At 55.2% G+C, this 27,842-nt stretch overlaps 2 protein-coding genes across 2 annotated transcripts in view; both read right to left on the reverse strand.

Moving 5' to 3' along the window:
- Positions 1-1,383: 1,383 nt before the first annotated feature.
- TAS1R2 (taste 1 receptor member 2) lies at positions 1,384-25,979 on the reverse strand. Its single transcript, XM_035726984.1, is given in 13 exon segments — positions 1,384-1,505; positions 1,508-2,305; positions 3,582-3,705; positions 11,187-11,396; positions 13,840-13,939; positions 13,941-14,034; positions 14,037-14,610; positions 16,093-16,393; positions 18,142-18,325; positions 19,616-19,726; positions 23,192-23,345; positions 23,482-23,547; positions 25,935-25,979. Coding segments are annotated over 13 exon segments (2,883 nt in total).
- Positions 25,293-27,842, reverse strand: part of ALDH4A1 (aldehyde dehydrogenase 4 family member A1) — a 29,181-nt gene continuing 26,631 nt past the window's right edge. The window contains exon 15 of the mRNA XM_027568768.2: positions 25,293-27,563. Within this exon, the coding sequence (XP_027424569.1) occupies positions 27,451-27,563 (113 nt within the window). The 3' untranslated portion in view covers positions 25,293-27,450. The remainder of the gene's footprint in view (positions 27,564-27,842) is intronic.

Below are 27,842 nucleotides of genomic sequence, written 5' to 3' on the forward strand. Positions count from 1 at the left end.
AGATAGTCCTGCCCTCCCTGCTGCAAATGAGCTTCGGGAAGTTGCTCCTGCCAGGGATGGTGTGGGGCCAATCTAGAAACCGTTCCCGGGGGGCTCTGAGATAGTCACAAGGTCACCCCGGTAACTGGGTCTTCAGGGAGCCTGAGCCTCTGACACTCCTGCTCCCACCTTCCACCTGGCCGCCCTGGAGCCGGTCACTCAGCCTCTCTGGGCAGCAGTTCAGAGGCCTCAGCACTGAAATTCTGGCTCGCCGCGGAGCTCTGAGAGGCCAGGTGTGACCCCCGGACAGAAGGGTCAGGGCTCCTCCTGCCATCGAGGGTGATGGGCATAGGCACAGCCGCACCCAGAACAGCCCCTTCTCGGAGCTTCAGCTGTGCCGAGATGGCAGCACACGTGAGGCCCAAGCACCCCCCCCAGACAACACCCAGAATTTTCTGGGGGCCAAGTTAGTTTCCAACAGAGGCAATACCCCATCGACTAGAATGTGTACCATGGACATTGGGGTGTAAAAAGGAAACACAGCCTTCTTTTGACCCTGACGGTTCAAGGGACATGTGGATTTGCAATAGTTGGCATTTATTGAGTACCCACTGTATGCACCCCACACCCATTCTCTCTGATCCTTCAGTGTCCCAGCGAAGCAGTTACTGTTCCTATTGTAGAGACGAGGAAGTGGAGGCTCTGAAAGGGTAAATAATTGGCCCCAAGTACACAGCTCAGAAGCGGCAGTGCTGGGAGAGAAACTGAGGTCACTGACTGAAATTTTCTTTCTCTGAGGACCTCTGCAAACAAGGAAATTCATTCACTTCGCCCAAGTGAGATTTATTTCCATGCATTTATGAAGCAGCCCCAATGCCCAGCCGTTACTCAGAGGCGCTGGGTCACAAGCTCTGCAGGAGTCTGGGAGGTGAGGTACGGACCCGTGGGCAGCTAGTGACTGACCCCCGGCAGACATCCCCGCACACCAGCGCGGCCTCCCTTCACCCTGTGAACAGGACTGAAGGGAAGGAGCCCGAACCTGCAGACAAACCAACTGTGGCCACCAGATGGCGACTGTCGGCTGCTTAAATCCATCTCTGCCTTGGAGACCAACAGGTCACCCTGGATAGGTTTTCCTAAAATAGGTGGCAGTGCCTGGCAAGCCAAACAGCTATAGGGAAAGTGTGAATATTTTTAGGCATCCACCACCAGGGGGGTAAACATGGCCAGGATGAAAAGAAACCTGGGGGGGGGGGGGGGGGGGGATACCAAATCAGAGCAGGGTGAGACAGTCAGGGATAGCATCCCTGTGCCCAGCTGGGGCTGAATAAGCAAGCCCCCCGCCCCCTGTCTCCATCTCCCAGGGCAGAGCCTTCCAGCCCCCTGGGCAGCCAGTGGACGGTGCTAGTCCTTCCCCATGGTGTAGCCCTGAATCATGCTGCTGAAGTAGACCTGCGTGTTACGCTCCGGATAGAAGAGGACCATGTAGCGTTTGGGACCAAAGTAGCCCGGGCTGATGCCCAGGGGTTGAGCATGGTGACCAAGAGGTCCATGTTGGTGACCAGGACCCCCTCGTAGACAGACATGAAGATGCAGAAGGAGATGGAGGAGGTGAAGTAGAAGGTCATGCAGAAGGTGATGAACTTGGCCTCGTTGTAGTTGGTGGGCAGCTCCTTGCCCATGTAGGCGAAGCTGAAGCCCACCACAGACAGGAGCAGGTCCAGGCTGGTGTTGACCAGCAGTGCCTTGTGGTAGTTGCAGGACAGAACCATGATCTTGGGGTCGTCAGGGTCAGTGCGGGCGGTAAGGTTGGCGCTCACGGCCAGCACATTGCCCATCACAATGACCACCTTGAGCACGGTGAAGGACGCCACGAAGACATAGGGCCCATGGTAGCGCACCCAGTAGCCGTAGGCACGTGGGAGGCGCCTGGCCATCTTGAAGATGCAGACGATCTGGAAAGAGCACACGGTGATGCAGGAGATGCAGATGGTGAAGCAGAGGGTGAAGAAGGTCTGGTGGCAGAAGCACGTGAAGAACGTGGGCTGCCCTACATACATGGGGACCATGGTGTATGCCAGCAGCAACGGCATCAGCCTCAGGAAGCACATGGGGCCCCCGGCCGAGCGAACCACGGGCGTGTGCAGGTGCCTCCAGGAGATCACCATGATGGCCAGGGTGCTGAGGAAGCCCAGGATGGACAACATGGCCGCAGTGAGGGTGGATGCCTCGTGCCATTCAAGGAAGGCCAGCCGCCACTTGAAGCAGGAGGTGTCATTCCTATGAGACCACTCGTAACTTGGGCAGGACTGACAGTTGAATTCGTCTGCAAGAGCCCACGGGAGCTCCCGTCAGCCACACCCGCCTTGCTGGCACCCGCATCCTCTGCACCTGTCCCGTGCCAGGCTTCGGGGTGGGGGTGCGTGGAGCTGAAGGCAACGCCTACAGTCCTAGCCGCCCCTCGCTGCGTCCCTTATATCCATCGGCCCATCAACTCCTCACTGCAACCCCATGCTCAGGGTGGCTGCTCGCAGCCCCAGAGTCACATCCTATCTGCCCGGTAACCTCAGGAAGTCAACAGTTGGGTGCTGTTACCTGAAGAAGTTGGATTAGGTGTCAAGCAAGCCAAACTGGGTCCCTACAAAGGTCTGAGGCTCAGCCAGGCAGTCACAAAACCAGTAAGAGGCAAGATTTGAACCGAGGTTCCCTTGACCCAGATCCTAACAACGGTAATCCCTTCCTTCCAAGACCTTACCCTCTGGTGGAATAGACATTCAAGCATTTAGTCAAAGAATTCATTCAACAAATGCTTTTTCGAGCACCCTCCGTGGTGGTGGGCATCTGAGGTGGGGAGCCACAGACATGGATAAAACCTAGCCCCCTGACTTCAGGCTACTGACTAACCAGGAGAGGAAAAGCCTGTGAAGTCATCCAACAAACTTTTGTTGAGCACCTACTCTGTGCGCTGGGCTCTGCTGGGCACATAGTAAGTACTATGGAAGCACCGATCTACTGACTGGTAGATGTCTATGTCCACTTATTTACTAATCAGGGAAGTCATAAAAAAATAATTTGAGCCCCAACAGTGAACCGTGCTCAACACTAATATGGACATTGTCCCCACCTTCCTGGAGTTTATGATCTATAGGGGAAGATATTAATTTGTCTAATCAAGGATGTCATTCAATAAATATTCACTGAGAAACCATTATTTGCTCCGAACTACACTAGGCACCGGGAGGTCAGAGAGATAAATCAGATCCTGTCCCGACCTGCCAGAGACATCTCTTCTATGGACAGAGACATTCATTCATTCATCCATCCATCCATCCAGTGGACCTTCTCTGATCTGACACCCCTGGGCCCTCGGCTACATGTGTATGGAGTGAGGATCAGTGACAGCCTTGCCTGGTTGAGAGCTGTTCCTTCTCCCACTCTCCCTAATAGTGTGCACTGAAGATTTTTCTCTACACCAGCTCCTAGGGAGATACACTGGAATCAGACACAATCCCTGGGGGAGACTCCAGAAACCCTGCTAAAGATGAAGGGCCCTGGGCAAGGCAGGGTGGGGCGGGGCAGGGGAGTGGGTCTGCAAGTCCTACCTGCAGTTCAGTTGAGGAAGGTGTCCGGAAGGCAGTCAAGACACTCGAAGCAGCAGGGATGGATGCCCACGGGCTTCTTCCTTTGCCCAGGCTGGTCGTCCTTGGAACACATGGACACAGGGATCTGGAGGGAGGAGGACAAGACCCTGAGCCCAACTAGCAGGATGCTCAGGAGAGAGAAGCCTGGCCCCTGTCTGGGATAGGGAAGGAGCAGGAACTGCCATTAGAACTGGACCTTTGTAGGGGCCCTCTTAGTTTGGCCTGCCTGACACCTAATCCAACATCTTCAGGTGACAGCACCCAACTGCTGAGACAGAGACTTCCTGAGGTTGCCGGGCAGATAGGATGTGACTCTGGGGGCTGTGAGCAGCCACCTTGTCTCCATGGAGGGGGAACACTCCCAAGGAAGGAACTGAGATCTGGAGAGAGACCCTGGATCCATCCATGCCTGAAGTCCACATGGTCTACCCCTGGAGTTTTCAATGATAGGAAGCAACAACTTCACTCTGTGCTTACATCACCTTCTGCCATGTGCATATAAGAGTCTAATTAACACAACCTTTGTGGAGGGGCAGGGGTTTTCAGAAGAACAAGAGCAGGTAGGCAGTGGCCATGTCTGTTGTTCTTACTGCTCTATTTCTAGAGAACAGAGGAGCCCCCCTGATGGTTTATTGAGCACAGGAATGAATTACAAGCAGAGGGAACAGTAAGGGCAGGGGAATAGAAGGGAGTCAGCATGCCCCAGGAGAAGGGTGGAGAGTGGGAGAGCCACATCCTGAAGGCTTGTGTGAGGCACACGAAGAATGAAGGGGCAGTGGGAACCAATGAGGGCCCCTGGGTGGGGGGCAGCCTGATTAGATCCAGGTGGTACAAAAATTGCTCTGATGCACAAATAGGAGGGTGTTGTTCCAAGAGCACACATATGGAGGGCCAGGGCCCAGACAAGGGGAGCCACAGTAGGACCACTTGACCCCAGAGCCCCTCCCTTCTTGCCTCTGACCGGTCACCTGCCTTCCTGCTCCGCCCCGTCGTCCCTCCTGCTCGTGGCCGTCAGGAGACACCTCCAGACGTCTTGTCTCCTGCCTGAAGCTCCTTCCTGGAAGAACTTCAGAGGCTCTCCATCAGCCAAAGTGAAACATCTGATCCCCCACCAACCTCTCCAGGCTGCTGGCAGTCTTCTCTGCCTCCCGTGGGACCACACACATGTGCCCACCTACACACATGCGCGCCTTATCCAGACCTACACCTTACTACCCCTTGCCTTGTGTGGTCCCCACCACCACCTTCCAAACTCATCTCTTCACTATTCCCTAAATAGCTAACTTAATTCTACTCTTACTCATGGACTCTCAACCTGCTATTCACTCATTCATCCATTCATTCAAAAAGGTATTGAGCTCATACCGATGCCAGACACTGAGAATTCAGCAGTGAACGCAAGGAGGCCAAATCTCTGTTCTTAAGGAATGAATACTTTCATGGGGAAAAGGCACAATACGCATATAAATATGTAACTTGACTGGTGGTAATAAATACCATGAGGGAAAGTAGGGCCATGCAGTGGGGATGGAAAGTGATAGAGGGGCTGATTGCGAATTTTGAATGGGGTGGGCAAGTGTGGCCTCATTGAGCAGCTGACACTGGAGCAGAAACCTAGAGGCTGTGAGGGACCAAGCCACTAAAAGATCTGTACAGGCCAAGGGAACAGCATGTACAAAGGCCCCATGGCAGAGGGCACACGGCATGGTCGCTGAGCAGCAAGCCTCACGTAGCTTGAGCACAATGAGCACAAGGGACAGCAGCAGATCCGTTCGAAGAGGTGGCATCAAAATACTTGGGCTTTTACTCTGAGTGAAACGAGAAACTACGAGAGGCTTCCACACAGAGGAGTGACAGGATCTGACTTCCTTTTAACAGGTTTGTCCTGGGTTCCATGTTGAGTTTAAACTGTGAGGGACAAGAGCAGAAGTGAGTAGGGTACTGTCACAATAGCCCAGGTGAGAAATGGTGGTGGTTCTAGCTAACGAGGCAGCAGCAGAACAGAGGAGAAGGGGTCAAAACACTTCTGAAAGAAGCTGAGACCTAAGTAAATGGAAAGACATTCCACGTTTATGCCTTGGAAGACTTAACATGGTGAAAATGTCAATACTGCCCAAAGTAATCTGCAGATTTAATGCAATCCTTATCAAAATCCCAATGACTTTTTTTTTTTTTTGCAAAAATAGAAAAACCCATCTTAAAGTTCAGATGGAATCTCAAGGGACGCTGAATACCCAGGGTACTCTTGAAAAAGAACAAAGCTGGAAGACTCACATTTCCTGATTTCAACACTTATTACAAAGCTACAACAATCAAAGCAATGTAGCACAGGCATAAAGACAGACATACAGACCGATAAAATAGAATAGAGTCCTGACACAAACCCTCACACATAGGGTGAAATGATTTTTGGCAGGAGTTCCAAGACCATTCAGTGAGGGAAAGATCATTTTTCCAATGAATGGTGCTGGGAAACCTGGATATCCACATAAAAAAGAATAAAGTTGGACCTAACACCATATACAATTACCTCAAAATGGATCCATGACTTCAATAGGAGACTTAAAACCATAAAAACAGCTAGGAGAAAACATAGGGCACAAGTTTCATGACGCTGGATCTGGCAGTGATGTCCTGGATAGGACTTCATGAAAATTTACAACTTCTGTCCATCAAGTGACACTCCAAGAGACAAGCCACAGAATGGGAGACAATGTTTGTAAATCATATATCTGACAAGGGGTTAATATCCAGAATATAGAGAGAACTCCTAGAACATAATAACTCAATTCAAAAACGGACAAAGGACTTGAATAGTGATTTCTCCAAAGAAGAGATAAAAATGACAAATAAGCACTTGAAAAGATGCTCAATCATTAATCAGTAGAGAAATGCAAATCAAAACCACAGCGAGAGACCACTTCACACCCATTAGGTTGGCTACTATGTAAAACAAAAACAAACAAACAAAACAGAACATAAGGGGTGTTGGCGAAGACGTGGAGTGTACTGGAACCACTTGTTCACGGCTGGGAATGTGAAATGGTGCGGCCGCTGTGGAGGAACGCGGTTCCTCAAAAAATCAAAAAGAGTATTAACACATGATCCAGTTTCCACTTCTGGGTGGATACTCAAAGGAGTTGAAAGCAGGGTCTCAACAAGATATTTGCACACCCATGTTGATAGCGGCATTATTCACAATAGCTTAAAGGTAGAAGCAACCCAAGTGTGCCCATCGATGGATGAACGGATAAGCAAAAGTGATATTTTTTTACTAGATTATGATTATTCATAATCACAATCCATTGATTGAATGGATTAGTCACTCTTGAAAAGGAAGGCAATTCTGACACACACTACAAAATGGTTGAACCTTGAGGACATGATGCTGAGTAAAATACGCCGGTCACAAAAAGACAAATACTGTGTGATTCCATTTTTAGGAGGTTCTTAGTCAAATTCACAGAAACAGAAAGTAGAACGGTGCTTTCCAGGGCTGGGGAGAGGCTGGAATGGGGAGTTAGTGTTTAACAGGCATAAAGTTTCCGTTCTGAAGATGAAGAGTCCTGGAGGGAGAGGCTGGTGGTGCTAGCACAGGAATGTGAATGCACCTAATACCACTGAACCGTGCACTTTAAGATGGTTAAGATGGTAAACTAGTTATGTATATCTTGCCACAATAGGAAAATTTGGGGAAAAAAATGGTTGAAGCGGTAAATATTGTTATAGGGTTTTTTTTTACCATAATTTAATTTTTTTTAAATTAATATATACCAAAGCTTATAGAATGCAGTGAACACAGTACTTAGAGGGATATATACAGCTCTAAATGCCTACTGAAAGAAGAAGAGAGCTCTCAAATCGCTAGCATTTACTCTCACGGCAGAGCTAAGTTTACGCTTCGCTCCATCAGGGTTTGGTCTACACGGAACTAGATCACTCTGGAATTCTGTAGAACGTCATGCTGGTCCACTGTATCTATGGCATCGTACTCATTGGATCTGATGAGTAGGAAGTAGCAAGTACTCTTTATGCCCCACTAGGACGTGAATCCTTAGGGATAAGTGTATATGATAAACCTTTCAAAGATTCAAAGGGGGCCTGCCACACCGGTGATGCTTTTAGCGGTCCCGTGGTCTGGGAAATGCCAGGACATCCTCTCTATGCTAAAGGACGAGTCATTACATCTTACATCTCCTACCATTAAAGAAGTATGGCACTTGATGAACCTTCAGAGGTGGGGGACAGCGTAAATTGCTCTTGGAAATACTGCTCCAACCCACATTTGGCAGGCGACTCCGATGGCTTCCGGTTTCAAGGTACAGAATGACAAGCCTAGAAAAAGACTCTGAAGAAGGACCTGGCTGCAGGGCACGCTCTCCTCATATGGCCAGGCAGATGTGCTGATGCCAAGGTCACCTGCAGAGGACAAGATGGGCAAGCCCCAGTAAGAGAGTTACACGATACAGCCACAACACGCCTTCCACAACAAGGTACGACGCAGTTTGCAAATCAGCTCCCGTGCCCTGCTGGGCCTTCGTGGAAAAACAGCACGTGGCCTCAGGACCTCAAGTGACCTCAGACGCACGGAGTCGTGGGGTCGGGCAGGAAGAGTGGCAAGTCTCCATGCAACGGAAATGATGTGCTCAGGATCAGGCCAAAACAGGCCAAGGGGGAGCAAGTATATTCCTCAAATCAGTGATGATGACTTTTGTGTCTCATGTGAATGCCAATCCAAGAACGCACGGAGTGAGAAAAAAAAAAACAGACGGAAAGGATGAAGCCCCCAGCACAGGTCAGCTGGCCTCTGCCCTCGCCGCCACCGCCTCCCCGGGGCTCACACAATGGGCCACGAGCAGAGTGCCCACGGTGTCAGGGATGGAGGCTGTGGGCGTGAGCGCAGCAGCGTGGGCCCCTGTCTCCTTGGTCGACAGAGCTATGGCCACGGCTGAGCACCCAGCCTTCCAGCCCAGAGACCATGATGAACCCTGGATTTGCTTCCACTCTACGTAGACGCTGGCACATCTACCACGTCGGGTGTCTTCTTCCCTGGAGGGAGCACTGATGCATCCGTGTAAAAACTCGCCTCTCCCATCCACAGTGCAATGCCACCTTCCAAGGCTGCACGGACTGACTGAGTCACCCTCATGGGTCCCCCCAGAACATCCCCTCAGACAAGAGACCCTTTGTATGGCAAAGGGGGTGTGATTGGGCACGTGACCCCCGGATCTACCGATCCCAACATAGACCATGTCGCCTGGAAGTACCCAGCCTAACGGGATGATGGTATGGCATACTAAGGGTTCAGGTAAGCTACCAGCTTGCGGAAAACACCTTGAGGGTAGGGCCACAGCCCTTTAGGATGAAGTATAAGCACTGAATGGGAGGCTGGTATATAGCACTGTGGCCCCAACAGCTAGAATACAGGGGTCCAGCAACCATGGGGCGGAAGGATTGGCCACGCTCACCATGGTTCTCGGGGGCTCACGGTGGAGCTGGGGTGTCTCATCCCCACAAGCCTGGACTCTGCTAGAACACAGGTTCTGGTCTCCAAAGAGGGACTACTTCCACCAGCAGACAAAAGAGGCTGTCTGGTTCCCGCCTTGGTCATTTCAGGGGCCTGATGCCAGTGAACAAGACAGCCAAGGAAGGAGGAGGTAACGGATTTGGATAAGCGTGAGCGGCTAGGAGGCTGGTAGTCAAGAGGGTAAGAAGCACTGGGTCTGGAATCCGGGAGGTTGGCCACGGCGGCCCAGTCCTCACTGCTTGCTGGACACCTGCCACAGCCACAGGCCAGCAAGGACAAGGCGACCACAGGCTCAGACACCTGGGGACGAGTGTCTGGATCACCCCAGCAGCCAAGTGGCTGAGGGTTAAGGACACTCCGGGATGGGTGGCAGAGGGAGACATGAGGAGTAGGGGCTCCACCTGGGACCCCGCTGAAGCAGCAGGGGCTGTGGGGGTTCCACTCAGCTCCCGGTAGAGGAACTGGGCTGGCTTCTGCCCTCGAAGCTCCACCCCACTGGCCGGGGGAAGGACAGCATCCCATCTCTGTGGCCTCCCTCACATCTTCTCCAACCTCCTTTTATTCCTGCCATGGCCACAGCAACTGCATCTTGTGGGCGCTACCTGTCAGCACCTCACCTAAGTGGTACTCTGTCTCTTTCGCTCTCTGCCCTGGGTCCTGGGTGTGAGATGCTGGTGGGAAATTGCTGGGCACCCACACATGAGTGAGCCGGAAGCACAAGAAGAGTCAATGCCCCATGGGGCGACCCCTGACCACAGGCAGGTGGGGGGGGGGGGTTGGTACAGATCCCATGGACCCATCCCATCTTTTTCTCTCCCTTGGGGACAGCTCTAAAGTGGCCCCTCAGAAGGTCCCGGTCAGACTGAGCTCAACCGCAGCTTGAGAACGTTCCCTTCTACTGACGTTCCCTGTGTCCCTGACGAGCTCTCCCCCATCACCTACTCCTATACCCAGGGAGCAGATCCTGGAATAAGCTATCTGCGGATAAACCTTAGCCTCAGGCTCTGCTTTAGGAGAAACCCAGGCAAAGACACTCTTATTTGTTGAATTGCCTGCCCTCAAAATTCACAGATTAAAGTCTGGACCCCCAGGACCTACAAATGTGACCTTATTTGGAAATAGGATCATTGCAGTTGTAGTCAAGATGAGGTCCTATCGGAGAGGGGTGGGCCCTACTCCAATAGGACTGAAGTCTTTACAAAAGGGGAGATTTGGAGACAGACACACCCACAAGGAGAAGGCCATATGGAGGCGATGGCAGAGGCCAGGGGAGACCACCCCAGCCAAGGAAAGCCAGAAATGGCCAGCAAACTACCAGAAGCTGGGAGAGAGGCCAGGAACATTCTCCCTCACAGACCTCAGAAGGAACCAACTCTGCTGACACCTTGAGTTGAACTGCCAGCCCCCAGAACCAGGAGACAGTGCATCTGTGTTGTTCCAACCCCCAGACTGTGGTCCCCTGGGAGAGAGGCCCTCCTCACAAATTAATCAAGACACCCACCCAACCGACTCCATGAAAATCCCCACAAAGCGCAGAAACTAGCAGCACCAAACCCCCCAGAGACGAGAATGAAGTGTGGGGGGCGTGGGGAGGATGCCGATGAAGCCTCCTGGAGCTTTTCTATCCGCTCCCCCTCCACACAAGGCTGGGTCTCTGCCCCTCCCCACACCACCGCCATCGCGACAGCTTATTATCAAAGAGGGTAAAACAAAGGAGCTTTCGAATGACAGATGGCAGACTCGGTGGAGGGGACAGCGACTGTAGCAAAATCATGAGCATTGGTTGACATGAGAACTGAAATCCTGAACACCCACGTGGCACAGCCCCTGAGCCCCTGGGTCCTGAGCAGCCAGAAAGCCCTAGACGTCCCCAGGGCTTAGTCACTGGGAGGGACAGGGCCCCGACACTCCCCCAACAAATAGAGCCCCCACCGGCTGTCGATAACAGATCTCGGGCCCAAAGCGCCCGGGGCCACCCCAGCCCGAGCCGGCCGCCCAGCTACAGGCCCCGGCCCCCCAGCAGCCGTGCGGGAGCCGACCGTGTTGTTGGCGTTGTGCCAGGAGACATTGTGGGTGGTCTTCAGCTGCCACCGCTGGGGGTAGTAGGAGGCGATGCTCCGGAATGGGTTCTGGCTCAGGTCCCATTGCCACTGGATGACCTCCAGGCTCATGAGCAGGTCCCCTTGCTTGTCAAAAAAGATTTCGTGGCCCCGGAGGGTGAAGCTGACCTTCCAGATTTCCTGAAGTAGCTGGAGGGGCCAAAGGGAAAGGAAGGGAGGCTGGCACAAGTCCGGGCCAGACCTGGGGGAAATTCTCCCCACCTACTAGCCTCGATTTCCACAGCCGCCCAAGGGGGCCGTGGGACTGTGCAGGGGGCCATCCGGGAGGCAGTGGCTGAGAGCGCAGCTCTGGAGTCAGATACCTCTGGGTTTAGACACCAGCTATGGGGCCTTGGACCTGTCGCTTGACCTCTGCGAGCCCCAGTTTCCTCTTCAGCGAAGTAGGACAACAAAAACCTTGCTTCCTGGGCTCTGAAGCCATCAGTGAGTTTACCTATGTTGGGAACTTAGCACAGTACCTGAAAACGAGTAAATACTCACCTCCCGCAGCGGTGTTGGTGGTATTCCTTCTCCCTGGAAGTCACCTCCGCCATCCCTTGGGGATCCAATACCTGGGCTCCAGAGCCCACTGGCCTCTCTCACCCGCAAGGGTCAGCTGCACCTGCCCCTGCCCTCTGGGTGCTTCTTGCCTCCCCAACCAGTGGAGGCCACTCTCCAGTCTCTCCCGATGCCATCCCCCATCACTCTGAGTGCGCAGAAGCTGGTACAAACTGGAACATGCTTTGGACTGGGCATCCTGTGGCCTGAATTCCAATCTGAGCTCTTTCCCTAATTTGCTGTGTGACTTTGGGCAAGCCATTGAACCTCTCTGGGCTGACCCCCCAAAAGAACTTCCAGTGTAGATACTCCATCAATCTGGCTCCTAGATTTTTCCCTCCATAAATGGGAGAGTCTATTGGGCTATATCTCGGGAGCCCAGAGCTCACCTCCACTCTGGGACCGACAGACAGCTAGCCAAGGAATTCGGGGCCCTGGCCTTCTTCCCACTCTGCCCAGGGAGTGAGGTCCTGGCTCTGGAAGCTTCTCTGGAATTTGCACATGTTGCTAACACTAAGGGCAATGGTCTTGGGAGCTGAGAGGAGGGAGGTTCCTCCCAGGTGGTAGGCCTATGGGCGGGGGTCAGAATGGTGGAGTCCCGCGGGGAGCCGGGTCCTGGTGTCCAGGTCATATCCCCACACTGACCTGGCCAGGCCAGACTGAGCAACCTGGGATTCCAGGGCTCCAAGTTAGGGGGTCAGAAAGGATCCTCCCTGGGATGCCAGGGTGGCTCAGTTGGTTAAACATCTGCCTTCAGCTCAGGTCATGATCCCACGGTCCTGGGATGGAGCCCCACACCATGCTCCCTGCTCAACGGGAAGCCTGCTTCTCCCTCTGCCTGCCACCTGCCCTGCTTGTGCTCTCTCTCCCTCTCTCTCTCTCTTTCTCTCTCTCTGACAAATAAATAAATAAAAATTTTTTAAGAAGGAAGGAAGGAAGGAAGGAAGTATCGTCCCTGCAACTCTCCTGAGTGGGAGGAGGCTTGGACTATCATTGTCCAGACACTGGTGTCAGAAATGGATGCGGACAAAGAGGAAGACATTCAGCTCCTCTCTGCACCAGGTCCCGGGCACACGGCATGGTCAGTCCTCCCCAGAACTCAGCACAGTGCCTGTTATTCCTTCTATTTCACACATGAGAAATCCAAGGCTCAGAGATATTCAATAACTTGCCCAGAGACAAGGTCTCACAGCTAGTGGTGGCAAAGCTGGGATTCAAACCCAGGTCAGCCTGAGTACAAAGCTCTGCCTGCCAACAGATGGACAGAGGGGCTGTAGCTGAGAATTGGGGGTGGACAGAGGCGGAGAGAAGGACGCAGTGGAGAGCAAGTGAGGATGGTGAGCAAATGACCCAGCGTGCGGTCCTGGCTGGCTGGTCACTCTGAGAGCTCAGAGATGCTGGATAACAAGGTCTGAAGTGTACATCTCTGATGTAAATCCCTCCGCTTCTCCAGATCCTCAGGAAAATCTTCTAGCCCTGTGAAGATTTCATGGTTTGGGGTGTGTGTGTGTGTGTGTGTGTGTGTGTGTGTGTGTGTGTGTGTGTGCGCGCGCGCGCGCGCGCGCACGCGCAAATCAGAAAAACATAGATTTAAACTCCAAGTCTGAATCCAGATGACACAACCCTGGGACAAGAGAAGATGCATAAACCCCAAGCAGGGCCTCAGAGAGCAGACAGAATACATAAGCCCGCCCCCAAGGCCTCCAGCCCAGAGAGAGACGGCAGGGGACCTGGGGCGCCCACTGCCTGCCAGGCTTCCTTCCAGGGAATTTCACCCAAATCTCCTCCTAGGACAAGCCATCTTGGATGGCAATGATTACATTAAGACAAAAAGGAGTTTTGTCACCATGAAGGACTTCTGTCTGGTTCTGTGTGTCTGGAGGCAGGGCATGGTCCCATGGCCTCTCCCCCCAGTTTGCCCAGAAGACAGCAAGGAGGGGAAGGCTAGTGCAGAGGAGGTGCACCCAGCGGTCTCCATGGCGACCGCTCCATGCCTGCCCTGTGGGACCCTGACTTTCCATGGGCGGGGCCTCACCGGCCAGGGGTTGACCACCCTCTTGGAGCAGGTGGTCTGGGTGCAGCACAGAAGGCTGTGTAATGCCTGGGCCACAGCGTAGACAGCCGAGTACATGCTAGACCACGCGCTCACCAGAGAGCGCGAGGATGGTGTTGAAGGACGCGGTGGTGTCCTGGCAGGTGTCGCACTCCTGGTTGCAGGTGGCCCCCAGCTGGTCCTGTTGGGCGCAGGTGGCCCAGCCTGGGCGGGGTGCATGCGGAACTCGCTGAAGCCCGGGATGGGCACGCTCTGGGTGGTGATGCCCAGGAAGGTGCCCGTGTTGCGCAGCTCGGTGAAGTTGTGCGGGACCGGGTCGATGGCCCGGGACTCAGAGGCAATCCACACGGCGCCCGTGAAGTTCTGGCGGAGCACCTCACGGAAGAAGTTGTGCGGGACCAGGTCGGGCGAGAACAGGACCACGATGCGCGCCGAGCTCTGCTGTAGCTTGTCCACGATGGCCTCCAGGCGCTGGCGCTCCCACTGGGTCACCTCCTGGTTGGGCTGTGGCGTGGGCAGCGTCTCCTGGAAGGCGATGCAGATGTCATGGGTGGTCAGGCGCTCGTTGAGCAGTTGGCTGTTGTAGCGTCCACAGTCATCGCCGCTCACCAGCACGATGATCCAGTTCGAGCGGAAGTGGAGCATGACCTGCACCATGGCCTCAATCTGATGATCCGCACCCGGCACCATGAGCAGCAGGGCAGGGAAGCACTGCTTGTCCCGCAGCTCATCACTGATGGCGCTGTAGGTGATCTGCCGGAGGGGACCGCCACCAGCGTGAGCAAGGGCCTCCCCAGGCCACTGTTGCCCCGCCTGGGTCCCCACAGCAACCCCTCCATCCTTCCCCCTGCGGTCTCTGCTGAACGTGGCAGCCAGGGGACCCGGCACGCACGTGTCAGTCACCTTACTTAACTCCTCTGCTCAAAACCCTTAACAGCTCCAAAAGTCACTCAGGGGCAGCCAGAGTCCTTAGTGGCCCCCAAGAGGCTCCATCACTGACCCCAGCCCTCACCTCTCTGACCTTATCTCCTTCTACTCTCCCCGGGGTCCCAGTTCTGCTCACAGGTTCTGTGAACACACCAGGCACCTGCCGGCCTCTGCATTCGCTGCCCTCTCATCCTGGAGGCGGGGGGTGCTCTTCTACACACCCACATGACTCCCTCACCCCTTCACCTCCCTTGGGTCTTCATCCAATTGTCAGCGAGACCCGCCTGACCACCCTGCTGGAAACTGCAGTCCCTCTCTACCCACCTGTCCACCGACCTGTCCAGCCTCCCTCACCCTGCTTGCCTTTTACTTCTTGCTTACTTTACTTGCTTTACTTGCACTGCACTTCTCACTTTCCAGCAGCCTTATCCCGTGGTTCCTGACATGGCCTGTCTCTCCCGCTAGGAGATGGGCTCTTATGTTTTGTCCCCTCCTGTATCCCGAGCCCTACAACAGCACCTAGCACCGGAGGAGCTCAATAAACGTTGGTTAAGTGAATGAAAGCATGAGTTCAGTCCCAGACTAGATGCCTCACATAAGTATACTAACATTTACTAAGCACCTACTATGTGTCAGACCCTTGGTGCTTTGCATAATAAAAACGACGGCAGAAACTATAGTATTTGTAACTACTGACTGTGGGCTGTCTTCTTGTGCTAGCTGATCATTAATGCATGAAAATTTCAGGCCAATTCTGGTCAAGGCATTTTCAGTCGTGATGACGATGACACTTACAATAATAGTACTAATACTAATGGCCCTTTTTGAGGACCTACTGTGTGGTAGACCCTGTGCTAGGCAACCGTACGGGATAATAGTAAGCACTTTCTGAGTCTTCATTTTTGTGTAAAGTGCTTTACGTAATGGCCATTGCATCACTGAAGACATACCGTACCCCACAAACTCCTACAGAGGTTAAATCCTTTAACTTTCAGACAGTCCTAGGATGGAACTCTTATCATTCTGTTTTACAGGTGGGGAAGCTGAGGCTCAGAAGGGTTAAGAGATTTGCTCAAGGCCTCACAATGGCCAAGACTCAGAGCCAAGAGGCACGCCCAGGTCTGTCTGCCTCCAAAGCCTGAGCTCTTAACACATCGGCCAGGCTGCCTTCCCAGGGCTGGGGTTGGCATCCCTACCCTGCTTCCCGCCTCCTCCTACCCCCATGACTAATGGGGGGAAGTGAGCCCTCTGGACAACCACTCCTCTGCGCCCTCCCCAGCTACTTCTCCCAGGAGCCGGGGGCCTTACCTGTGGAAGGAGGAAGAGGGAGAGGAAGTGGGCCACAGTTGCGGTGGACTCGGAGTTGTCAGGGCCAATGACGGCCACTACCCGGGGCACATAGTGGCTGTAGTCCTCCTGGATGGGCAGGGAATAGTCCTCCTGAGCCAAGAAGTAGAGCGCGGGCTGGACATTGCTGGAGATGTAGCAGACATCCACCATCTCGTAGCCCAGCAGCACGCCGGGCAGCAAGCTGCTATGGTTGTTGATCTCCTCCACCACAAAGCGCATGGCCTGCAGGAGGTTGTAGCCCAGCACCTTCGTTTCATACCTGGGGGAGCCGCGTGGGGTGGGGTGGGAAGCAGGTCCAGAGTGAGAAGGGGAAGGGATGGGAGAGCCAGCTTGTCCCCTCTGCCTCCCATAGGAAAACCCAGGAGTTGTCCAAGGAGCTGCTCCAGAAGACTCGCATTTTTATCACACCACGGGCCCCATACCATACCATATCTCTAGAATCACCATCATCCCTAAGACCACCTCTGATGTTATGATCTCTGTGGCTACCCTCGATCACTACCATTGTCACCACTACCACCTTCCCTATGATCTCTACCACCACTCTACCAATGTCCACCAATGTGATCACCATTACCCACTACAATCTTTGTCATCACTGTCACACTGCCACACCCTCTATTCCTATGACAGTATCATCACCTCTGCCATCACTAAGACTGCATGTCTGTGACCACCACAACCAATGCCACCATCACCTCCACTGCCACCGCCATCATCACCATCATCGTCTTCACCACCATCATCATCTTCACCACCATCATTACCATCATCTTCATCACCGCCCTCACCACCACTGCCACCACCATCACCATCATCATCTTCGTCACCACCGTCACCTCCACTGCCACCACCATCATCACCATCATCATCTTCACCACCATCATCACCATCATCTTCATCACCATCGCCACCATCACCACCATCATCTTCATCACCATCGCCACCATCACCACCATCATCTTCATCACCATCATTACCACCATCTTCATCACCACCCTCACCACCATCATCACCACCATCACCACCACCACCATCATCACCACCATCACCACCATCACCACCACCACCCTCACCACCATCATCACCACCCTCACCACCACCACCATCCTCACCATCACATACTCCTCACCATTTGCATTATCACCAGTATTACTGCTATTAACATTATCAATATCACCCCCCTCACCACCATCACTTCACTGGACTCCCCACCATCATCACAGGCATCAGAACATTCAACAATGAGCCCAGTACCATCATGGGCGCCATCACCCTCACCATTCTCAAACCAGCCTATAACTTTCCCTAACATCACATAAAGGGTGCATTTCTTAGAGTCAGCCCTTTATCATCTTTTGCGCACTCCTTCCTTTATCCCGCTCGCTCAGAATGCCTTCACCCTCTCTGTACCAGGTCACTAATTCATAACCCCATGCTTGCATGAAGATGGCCCACCTAATCTCGAGTGATGCCGCCACCCCATGGGGCTCACAGGGGAAGGGTGAGCAAAGGAAATCCCTTCCAGTCCTGGAAGCACCCCACCACCACCACCTAACCACAGCCCTAGGGAAATGCAAACTTTCCCCTCTAGTCTGAGAACCTGCCACAGAAAAACCACATTTATGCCTTCCAAAGGCATAAGCCTTGGTTTCTAGACTGGGCCTTGACCATGGACTCCCTTGCCAAAGTGGGTGGGGGTGGTTTTGATAGTCTCTACAACCCCTCCAGGCTCAAATATCCTGTAACTCTTTATTAAGAGATGTGACATTGGGACAACCAGGTCTCCATGTTTCAGGACACAATTGCCAAAGATCTTGGTAACATGAACTATGTGGGTTCTCCCTCCGAGCCAGTGGGGATAATCCAGGATGAGGGTTTGGCAATGAATGAGGAGGAGCATTTTGAGCCCTGGGTCCTGGCCCGGTCCCCCTGAGGACCGCAGGACCAGTGCAGGCTTCCCACCCTACCCCCATTGCCGCTTCCAGCCTCACACTGGAGACTCACTCCTTGCACTGGGGCACCTGAAGGAAGTTGAGGTGGACGATGACTTTCACGTTGGCATGGAGGGTGAAGAGGCCACCCAGGAGGTAATCCCCAGCCAGGTAGAAGGCTGAGTTCTCAGCTGGCACAGCCAGGACCTGCAGCAGGATGAACACGGAGCAGACTGCCTTGGCCTGGGGTCCTATGGCTGGGAAGTGGGGGTCCCTGGAGGTGGCCCTGACTCATCAGAGAGCTGGCAGCTTGACACCAGGGGATTTGCACAGACATTTACATGTGCATGGCCCATGGGGCGGGGAAAGCACCTGGGACAGATGGAGAGGTTTGAGAACTCTGGAGGGGAAGGAGGATGCTGCAGTCCCGGGATCGAGTCCCGCATCGGGCTCCCTGCCCAGCAGGGAGCCTGCTTCTCCCTCTGACCTTTCTCTCTCTCATTCTCTCTCTCAAATAAATAAATAAAATCTTTAAAAAAAATATTTAAGATGATCTTTTCCTCGGGCACGTGGGACCTGGGGGGCCTGGGAGAACCCCATGTGGAAGTAGAGAAAGCATGTCCTGCTAACTTGGACACTCCCTAGCCTTCTGCCACTTGATTGAGAACAAGTTTCATGCCCCTAATGTTTCCAACATTTGGGAGTCCAGGACACAGATACTCACCCAGGAGACAGAGTAGGCTGGCAAATGGATCCCAAGCTTTAGAGCCTGATCAAGTGGAGCCTGGCATATAGTAATTCATATACGGCATCTGACCCATAGCAGGAGTTCCAGAAGTAGCAGCCGTTGTCAATAAGAACCAGGCATCATGCTACGTGCTTGCCATTCACCATCTCGTTTAATGCTCACGATGACCAGGACTATTACCCAGCCCCATTTCACAGATGAAGAAACTGAGGCACAGAGAAGTTAAGAAACCCGCCCCTGGTTGCACAGCCAGCAAAGCTGGGATTCAAATCCCACAGTCAGATTTTAAGGCCTGGCTCTTAATCTCCATGATATATTACATCATGAAGTGATTTCCTTTGAGAAAAAAAAAAAAAAAAAACCAGGAAAGCAGCCACAAAGAGAATGGAGGTGGGAGTATGGGGAGGCAGCGGCCATCTGTTAGCGCAACAATCCATCAATCAGCTCTGCTGAGTGAGCCCCCTCGGGGCACCCCCTTGCACCCAGCACCAAGGGGCGGGGGTACTATCAAAAAGGAAAGCTGAAAATTTCCAAAGTCAAAGGCGACTACCCCCAAGGAGTGGGATGGAGGGGGAATGGTTCCAGCAAACCAGGCACCCATTTGAATCAGAGACCCAGACCACGTAATGTCGTGTTGGTCCTTGCCAGCCCTAATGATGCATGGCCTAGTGGGAGCCTCAGGGCACCTGCTGTGGAACGCCCAAAACAGACAGGTCCCATCAGGGCCCCTGGGGTCCAGGGCTATGGGGAGAAGAGGCTTCAAGGCACAAAAAGCTGACCCAAGTCCCCACGGTCTCACCCTGTCCCACTCCAGCCAGGCCTGGCTCCTCCTTCAAGGGCTCGTCGGAGCCTTGCCTCCTCCAGGAGACCGTCCCTGGCCCCAGGGCACAGGAACCACCCTGGCTCCGATCTGCAACGACCCTCCGGTCCGAGTGGTCACGGGGCACGGCTCAGCCTTACATGGTTGACTGGTTCCCGCCCATGACTCTGTCCACACTCGAGGCAGCTTGAGGCAACATGACTCTGGCCAACCTGGAGTGAACAGCGCGGTTTGCTGTGTGATCACAGGCAGGTACTAACCTCTCTGAGCCTCCATTGTCTCCCCTCCTGAAATGGGGACAATAACTCCAGGCTCGCCGGATGGGGGTGGGGATTACATAAAATGGCACGTGGGAACTGGGGGGTGCAGAGCAGACCCTGGAGAAAGGTAAAATGGCTGAAGTGCAATATTGTCCCTTCCCGTAAGGAAATGAACTGCCACGGGGGGCACCACGGACGCTGGACCTTGCAGAAAGAGCCCAAAGCTTCGTGAAGCTCCCCTGAAAGGTGCTGGATATCTTTAGCAGCTCCTGAGGGAGCACCTCTCCCTCACCTGGACCCCTCCTGTGGTGAAGTCATCCTGCAGACATTCAGAACGACAGGAAAAGCCTCCTGGTGACGTGGAAACACGCAGGCTTTGCTGTGTGATCTTGGGCCTGTCGCTGCCCCTCTCTGCAAAGCAGCCATTTTTACTCCCATTTTTAAAAACAAGGAAACTGAGGGGCATCTGGGTGGCTCTGTGGGTTGAGTCTGCCTTCGGCTCAGGTCATGATCCCAGGGTTCTGGGATCGAGCCCCACATCGGGCTCCCTGCTCAGCAGGGAGTCTGCTTCTCCCTCTGCCCCTCCCCCTGCTCATGCTCTCTTTCTCTCTCAAATAAATAAAGTCTTAAAAAAAAAAAAACAAGGAAACTGAGGCTGAAAGATTAAGCAACTTGCCAAGAGTCACACAACTAATAGGATTTAGACCCAGGCCGCCCCAGCTCTTAACCCCCGAGCTGTCTGACTTTGGGGTGGTCTTTCCACAGCAGCTGTTGCCATGATGCCCACCATGGGGGGGCGCGGGGGGGCTGCGCGCTGCCCTCCCCTCTGCAGGTGCCGCCCGGAGGCCAAGGTGCTAGAGAAGGACCAATCATTCCAGGGCATGATGACCACACACTGCCGTTCTGAAGAAGGAGAACCAAGATGCCGGTTGTGGACAGGCTCTGGGACGTCCTGGAGACTCCCAGCAAAATCAGCCAGGCTGGGGGTTAAGCAGATGGTAGAGAAAGAAAGCATCGAAATTAACCGGAGCCCCTGGGCGCGGGCCCAACCCCCGGGGTGCGGGGCTGGGGGTGGAAGACAGGGTTGGCCAAGAAAGCCATTCACCCAGTGGGCACTGGTGAGCCCCCCATGTGGCAGGGCCAGGTGGGGCCCAAGGGCCACAGCCGGGACACACAGGGATATGGCCTCCGTGGAGGAGGCGGCGTCTGGGCCACGCGGCCTGGGAGGACAATGGCGGCGAGGCACATGGTCACTTCCGTTGCTAACGTGTTCTACGGGCTCATGACATGCCAGGCACGGAGTAGAGTCCTCTCCATCCCCGTCATCCTTCCGATGTGCTACTGTTCTGTCTCCATTTGGCAGATAAGGAGGATAAGGTTCAGAGAGGGACAGTAACTTATCCAAAGCCACACAGCGAATATGTGGATTAGAGAAATCCGGGGCCCTAATAGGGGCTGCAGGAAATGGTGGCGCCTGAGGGGCTCCAGTGAGAAAGGAATAAGGGCCCCCTTGACAGGGATGATCTCTCTGAAGACCAAAATCTCTTGAAGAAGGAGCACTGGACAGAGAGTCAGGAGTCCTGGCTTCCGGGCCCGCTTTGCCCCAACTACCCTTGGGCAAATCACTGCCGTTCTCTGGGCTACAGTCTCCCTACCTGTAAAACTGCCTCAGTGCTTCTTAACATTTCAGGGCCAAGGATCCCTTTGAGAGTCTGACGAAAGCCCTGGACACGGATGCACGCAGAGGGGCAAGTGGGTGAGGCTGGGGCGCTGGCGGCGCTGAGGACAGGCACCCGGGAACCCGCGGCGCTGTGACTCGTTCAGGGCCGCACGCACAGCACGTGCTCCAAGGTGGCCGGGACCCGGCACAACTGTCACCCTCACGGCCCAGTCCAGGCCCGAGTCCCCATGTTCGCACCTGTGTGGCCATCGGCGGCCAAGGTGGCAGAGAGCCATGACAGGCTTATGCAGAGTACACGGGGGAGAGGAGACAAGGACACGGGGGTCAGGAAAAGCTGCCCATTTGCCTTGCGTCTGCTTCCCCCGCCCCCCGCGCTCACAGAAAGAAACTGGCCACATTTGCTTTGGTCTGGAAGGAGCTGCCCTGAGCCTCCCTCCTCCCCCTGCCGTGATGGTTGGAGGGGGGATAGAGCCCAGGGGGCGCCCCAAAGAGAGGCCTGACCCAGGGACTGGGGGCTGCGTCAGCTCCTCTCCTCTACCCGACCCTCCAGTCTCTCTACCGACTTGCACGTCGTTCCCTCTCCTGCTCTGCACCCCCCAAGCCCCCCCTCCAACCCACCCCAGCATTTTCCTCCCCTTTCTTCCCTGCCTGTGCCGCCTCCTCCAGAACGAAATTGGGCAGCTGGAAACCTAGCTCCAATCTGGCCCCGGGGCGGGGGTTGGGGGGGCCCAGGGGCAGCAGGACCTCCGCCCCCGGAAAAGTTCTGGCAGACAGACAGCCGCCTGGTTCAGAGACACCCCGGAGGAGAGGGTCCCTCAGGAGGCCTCAGAGCCAGTTCTCAGGAACCCCACCTCATCAGTCGCTCCTCTGAGAGAAGTTTCAAAGTCAAAAGTGGAGCAGATGGTGTGGCCCCTGAAGGAGGCCACGGGGTGGAGAAAGAAGCAGAAAGCATGTCCCGCAGGGAGCGGATGAAGGAATGAGGACATTCAGCCCGGGGAGGAAGGCTCAGCGAGCTCTTGCCAGGAGCGGAAGGGGCCCGGACGGGGAAGGGGGTGGTCCTGTTCCGTGCAGCTCTAAGGGTCCAGCCCAGCCCGGGGGTCAGGGGCCAGGGAGCAGGCCCTGACTCCTCTCCACTTCCTCGCCTCTAAAATGGCCACAGGCACCCTTGATGAGGGCGAGTCAATGAGATGAATGCGTCAGGAATCTGCTCAGTGAATGATCGCAAACATCATACACCACAGTGTCAAGGGCTTTGTTCCTGGCCTGGCGCTCTCGATTTTAACCCCGATAAAGCGCTGGGCTCTAGGACTCTGCACAGCCCTTCTGAGGCTCCCATCTGCCCAGCCTGGTTTCCGATCCTGGCTCTGCCACTTACTGGCTGTGTGAGCTCCCCCAGGCCTGTCCCTCTCTGAGCCCCGCTCTGCTCCCGAGGCCTGCTGGATGCACGTCACGGAGCAGGTGCCCGATGGCACCTCGGCTCCCTTGCTCTGCCCCGCCCAACCCCGCCCCCCGTGCCAAGCGCTCCAGGGGCTGAGGGCGACTGCCTGGCCACAGGGGGTCTGGAGGGAGGACATGGCAGAGCCCTTGGGCAGAATTCCAATGTCCATCGGGCACCTGGGGGTGTATCGCCCTTGTCCCACCATCCAGGGAGGCTGCCAACAACCCGAGTGAGAGTGGAGATGGGCTGCTTGTGTTTGGAGCCACAGTGACAGCCGTGCCTCATGCCGCCCACTCGCCGGGTGGCTCCCACCCAGAAGCTGCTGGGTTCCTGCAAGGGACCAGGGCGAAGGGACCAGGGGCTGCTGGTATGGTCCCCAGGGAAAGTTCTGTCCCTGCCCCTTACTGAGCGGGTCTTCCTTCCCTGGGCCTGTTTCCTCATCTCGGAAACAGGGCAAAAAGCATACCGCCTCCCGTATGGCCCCAGATAACTGGTGGGAGCCACTGGCCCGGTGACAGGTGCTCAGGGACGCCTGGGCACAGGTATCCAGGACGAAGGTGTGGGGGAGGGTGGAACATAACAGGTTCTTATTCACCGAGCACCTTGGTCTGCAGGGTACGTATCATGTGATCCTCAGCTCCCCAAGAAACGCCAAGTCTGAGGGGGGGAGTGAGGGCCAAGCCTCAGGGAGGGGGGGGTGGCTAAGACGGGACGGGATCCCAGGCCTGCCTGACACCAGGCCTGGCAGGCAGAGATGGGGACCATCTGCTGGTGTACGAGTTACTTCAGCCACACATGCCTCAGTCTCCCCTGTAAGAGGGGCCTCCAGGGGCTGTGGTGAGGCTCTGAAGATGTGGCGCAAAGCCTGGCCCACGGCTGCAGCCACGGAATGTGGCTCCTGACAGACCACACGCAGGGACCGCGCCCACCGTGGCTTCAGGAAAACGAAGTCACAAGCTTGTGAAGAGGGTGGGTCTCCACCCTGCCTCTTCCTCGAGTGCCCCCCCCAAGCCACCCCCCACGGGGAAGCTCTGGGTTAGCCTGGAGGCCAGGAGCCGGCACAGGTGGCCCCTCATTTCCCTAGAGCGCATGCCCGACTGGCAGCCCGTGGGACACTGGTGGCAGGGACATCCGGCCCCAGTCAAATGGTTCACACTCCGAGCCCGGACTGGTGGCCGGGCCCCCGAGCACTGCAGGGAAATGAGGAGGCTCCTTGGGCCCCTGCGGACACGGGCACTGATGGGGGCGGCCATGCAAAGGGGGCGGGCACCGGGCCCTCAGGAGCCACCAGCCGCAAGTCAGGGCGCCAGAGCAAAGGAAGGGAAGGAAGGGCTTGGGGCCCCCTCCCTGCCTCCCCCTCCCCCAGCCCTATAATTAAAAGGAGGCAAAGGCACCAGGTGGGGGTGTTGCAATGGAAAAGAAACAGCTAGAAATCGTGGACCTGACAGAGCGGCTGGCAAGGAGCACGGGCTGTGGACACACAGCCCCGGGTTCAAACCCGGGCCCTGCTATGAACCTGCCGCGTGACCTCTACTAGTCCTTCCACAGAAGGCAGGTAACAGCCAGTAAGGTCAATGTCGGCTAGATGAGACCAGTTAGATAAAGCCAACTCTGCTGTGTCAATGTGACCCTGAGCAAGCCACTTCATTTGCTCAAAGACTCTAACCAGCCCTACACATCCACTATAAATGCAGCCACCACCTTTCCCGCCTGGGAGCTCCAGCCAGGGCCCTCTGGGGGCAGCCCTTTGTCCCCGAGTGAAGAAGCCCCCTCTGGCACAAATCCCTGGTAGCCCCTGGGGAAGCCAGTTGGGGGTGCTGCAAAGGGCAGAGTCTCCATCCCCTCCCCACAGCTCTTGAGATCCTGCCCACCAACAGCCCTGACCAATGAACCCTGGGACAGGGAGGTGTCACTCGTCTAGGAGCTCTTTTTACGTCCTTTGGAGGCAGACCAGGCCAGTTTCCCCTCCACGTTGGCCAGCCAACATGGACTTCAACCCACAGATTGTGGGCTCAGGCTAACTGGCCGGGGTTGCTTGCCAGCCCCCACCCCCCCAACCCCCATCATTTGGTCTTTCCAAGGTAGGTCAGTGCTGTGTATGGACATCTGGGGAGAGGACAGCAAACGGGTTTGGGAACCACAGGCGTGGCCTTATGTCCCAGTGATAGACCGTACCCTTGGCGAGCCCCTTCATCCCCTGTACCCGTCTCCTCTTCTGTGAAATGGGAGCATGGCAGCGTGTGACTGTGTGAGAAAACAGTCCTCCAGAGAAGCAGAACCAACAGCATACACAGATTTATTGTAAGGAAACTGCTTGCACAATCTTCTAGGCTTGGTTAAGTGCAGAATCGGCAGAGTAGGCCAGCGGGCTGAAGACCCAGGGAAGAGTCACAGCTGAGTCCAAAGGCTGTCCATCGGCAGAATCCCTTTTTGCTTGAAGGAGGTCAGTCTTTGTTCTATTGAGGCCTTCAACTGATTGGATGAGGCCCACCCACAGTATGGAGGACAATGGGTTTTGCTCTGAGTCCAGTGATTTAAATGTCAATCTCATCCAAAAACCACCTTCATAGAAATATCCAGAATGTTTAGCTAAATACCTGGGCCCCAGCTAAGTTAGCCCAGCTAAGTTTTCACATAATCCTAACCATCACAACACAGTAACAATGGCTGTTGCAATGTATTCGTGGTTAACAAGGTTGAATCATTAATTCTGTACCTGGCATTGTTCTAAACAGTTACATGATCTCATTCAGTCATCTCATTCAGTCGTCACGACAATCAGCGTGCATGTGCATGTGCATGTGTTTGTGTATTAGTCCCCATCTCACAGATAAAGAGAGAGAAGATCAGGGAGGCTGCACAACTTTCTGAAGGCAGAGAGCCGGGATCTGAACCCATCTGACTCCCGAATTCCCATACCTCCAGCCCATATTCCCCAAAATCAGCGTCCACCGTTCCTTCCATCACACCGAGGGCCCTCACTCCTGGACGTGAAGGACGTATGAGCAACATATGTCCCACACATCAGCCTTTGTATGAAGAAGCTAGCCAGCCCCCAACACCCCCACCAGAAAGATCGCGATTTGATTAAGTAACAAGTATTTATTAGGATGGCAGCAGAGCGAATCACACCGCCACCTCACTGTGTCGCACCAGTAGAACCAGGCCCACCTCCAGTGCCTCTCCCCAGCCGACTGCCCTGGCCTCTCCAGGCAGAACCTGCGCTCTGCTCCGGAGGCTTGACCCCGGGCCGTGGGCCACAGTGGCAACCATGGTGCTCGGTGGCCAGCCTCATGGGGACCCCTGCCGGTGGTCTTTCACGAAGGGCCAGGACTCTTGGGGACCCTTAAAAACTGTCCTCCGAAGTCACCCCTTATTGATCCCCAGCCCCCTGCAGTCCAATTTGCAGGTGTTTCTGAGTGTCCACCAGCTGGCTGCATCAAAGAACGGGGCCGCCTAGGGGCCAGTCCACACAGAGCCACCTCTGTGCAAAGGAGGGAAGGTTCTACGGGCCATCCTCAGCTCAGGCCAGAGGGGAACCCAAGGCCAAGTCTCGGGGCTGGGAGAAGGTGGGAGCAGTCTCCCCAGGCCTGTTCTACCACAGGTGGTGAGGGCCGAGCCCCTGCAGGAAAGCCTGGACCAACACAGGCGGAGAGGTGTGAGCCGATCGCAAGCTGAGATAAATGGCACCAAGGCCCACCCAGGGTTTTCCAAAACCATAGCCCAAACGGGAAGGCCCACCAAATCCTGTACCTCGGCAGATAGTTTCTGCCGGCCCCCCAAGCCCACCACACGAAGACTGCCAGGAATCACGCGGGCCTCGGGAGAACACAGGTGCCCTGGGGAAAGGCGCACGGGTGATTAAGGCATATGGTCAGGCCCAGGTACCTGCTGGCCCAGGTGGGCGTGGGCCAACCGCTGGTGAGGAAGGTGGGCAGCCCAGACCAAAGAGGGCCAGGCCAGCTGGTGCCCCCGTGCCCTGCAGCCACCCCAGGTCACACCTCATCCTGGAGCCCTGGAGGAGCCAAGGCCAAGGCCAGGAGACTCTGTGGATGCTCAGGTTCGCCAAGGAGCCCAGAGCTGCTTCCCTGTCCTGTAAGGGATCCTGGGAGGCACTCTATTGCCATTCCCCCGGTCCCTAAGCCACTGGGCCGCAGCATAGAAGAAGACAGGCGGGGAACCTGCCAGATAAAATCTCTACAACAACCGTGATAAAGGCGTGGCAGCCCTGTTCCTCCCCAGCAGGGTCTCAAATCAGAGCCCGCACCTGCCCCCGAGGGGTGGGACAGGCCAGCATGTAGCCCAGTCAGGGCAAGGGGGCAGTCTCGGCCCTGGAAAGGCGGCCGTGCCACGGGGAGCAGGTCAAAGGGGCTGGAGTGGGACCAGGGCACTGAGGTCAGCCGTCCGGACAAACAGCAGAGGCGCCAAGCGGGGCTCACTGCATGTAGGCGTAGCACCAATCCCCCAGAGGCTCGTGGGTCTCCTTGATGACCTGGGGCGACGTCCACCGCAGGATGTAGTGGGGTCCCCCTGGCTTGTCATTGGTTCCTGTGGAAAACACAGCTCTGTTTTTCTCTGAAAAGATAGGGCAGCTCCAGGCAGAAGGGAAAGGGGTGGGAAGAGCTGACAGACTAACCGGGGCACCAGCACAGGCAATAAGCAGCTCAACAAAAACTGAATGTGTCCACGAGGCCAGGGTTCCCTGAGCACGCCCAGGTGGAGGTCAGGTGAGGCAGGACCCACGTTCCCCGGGTCCATGTGCCCCACCTGCCCAAGGGGTGTCTGGGAGCACTGTGGAGAGAGCACTGCACTGGGAGCCAGGAGCCC

This window comes from Zalophus californianus, chromosome 4 (assembly GCF_009762305.2).
Source record: "Zalophus californianus isolate mZalCal1 chromosome 4, mZalCal1.pri.v2, whole genome shotgun sequence".
In the NCBI taxonomy this organism is placed as follows: Eukaryota; Metazoa; Chordata; class Mammalia; order Carnivora; family Otariidae; genus Zalophus; species Zalophus californianus.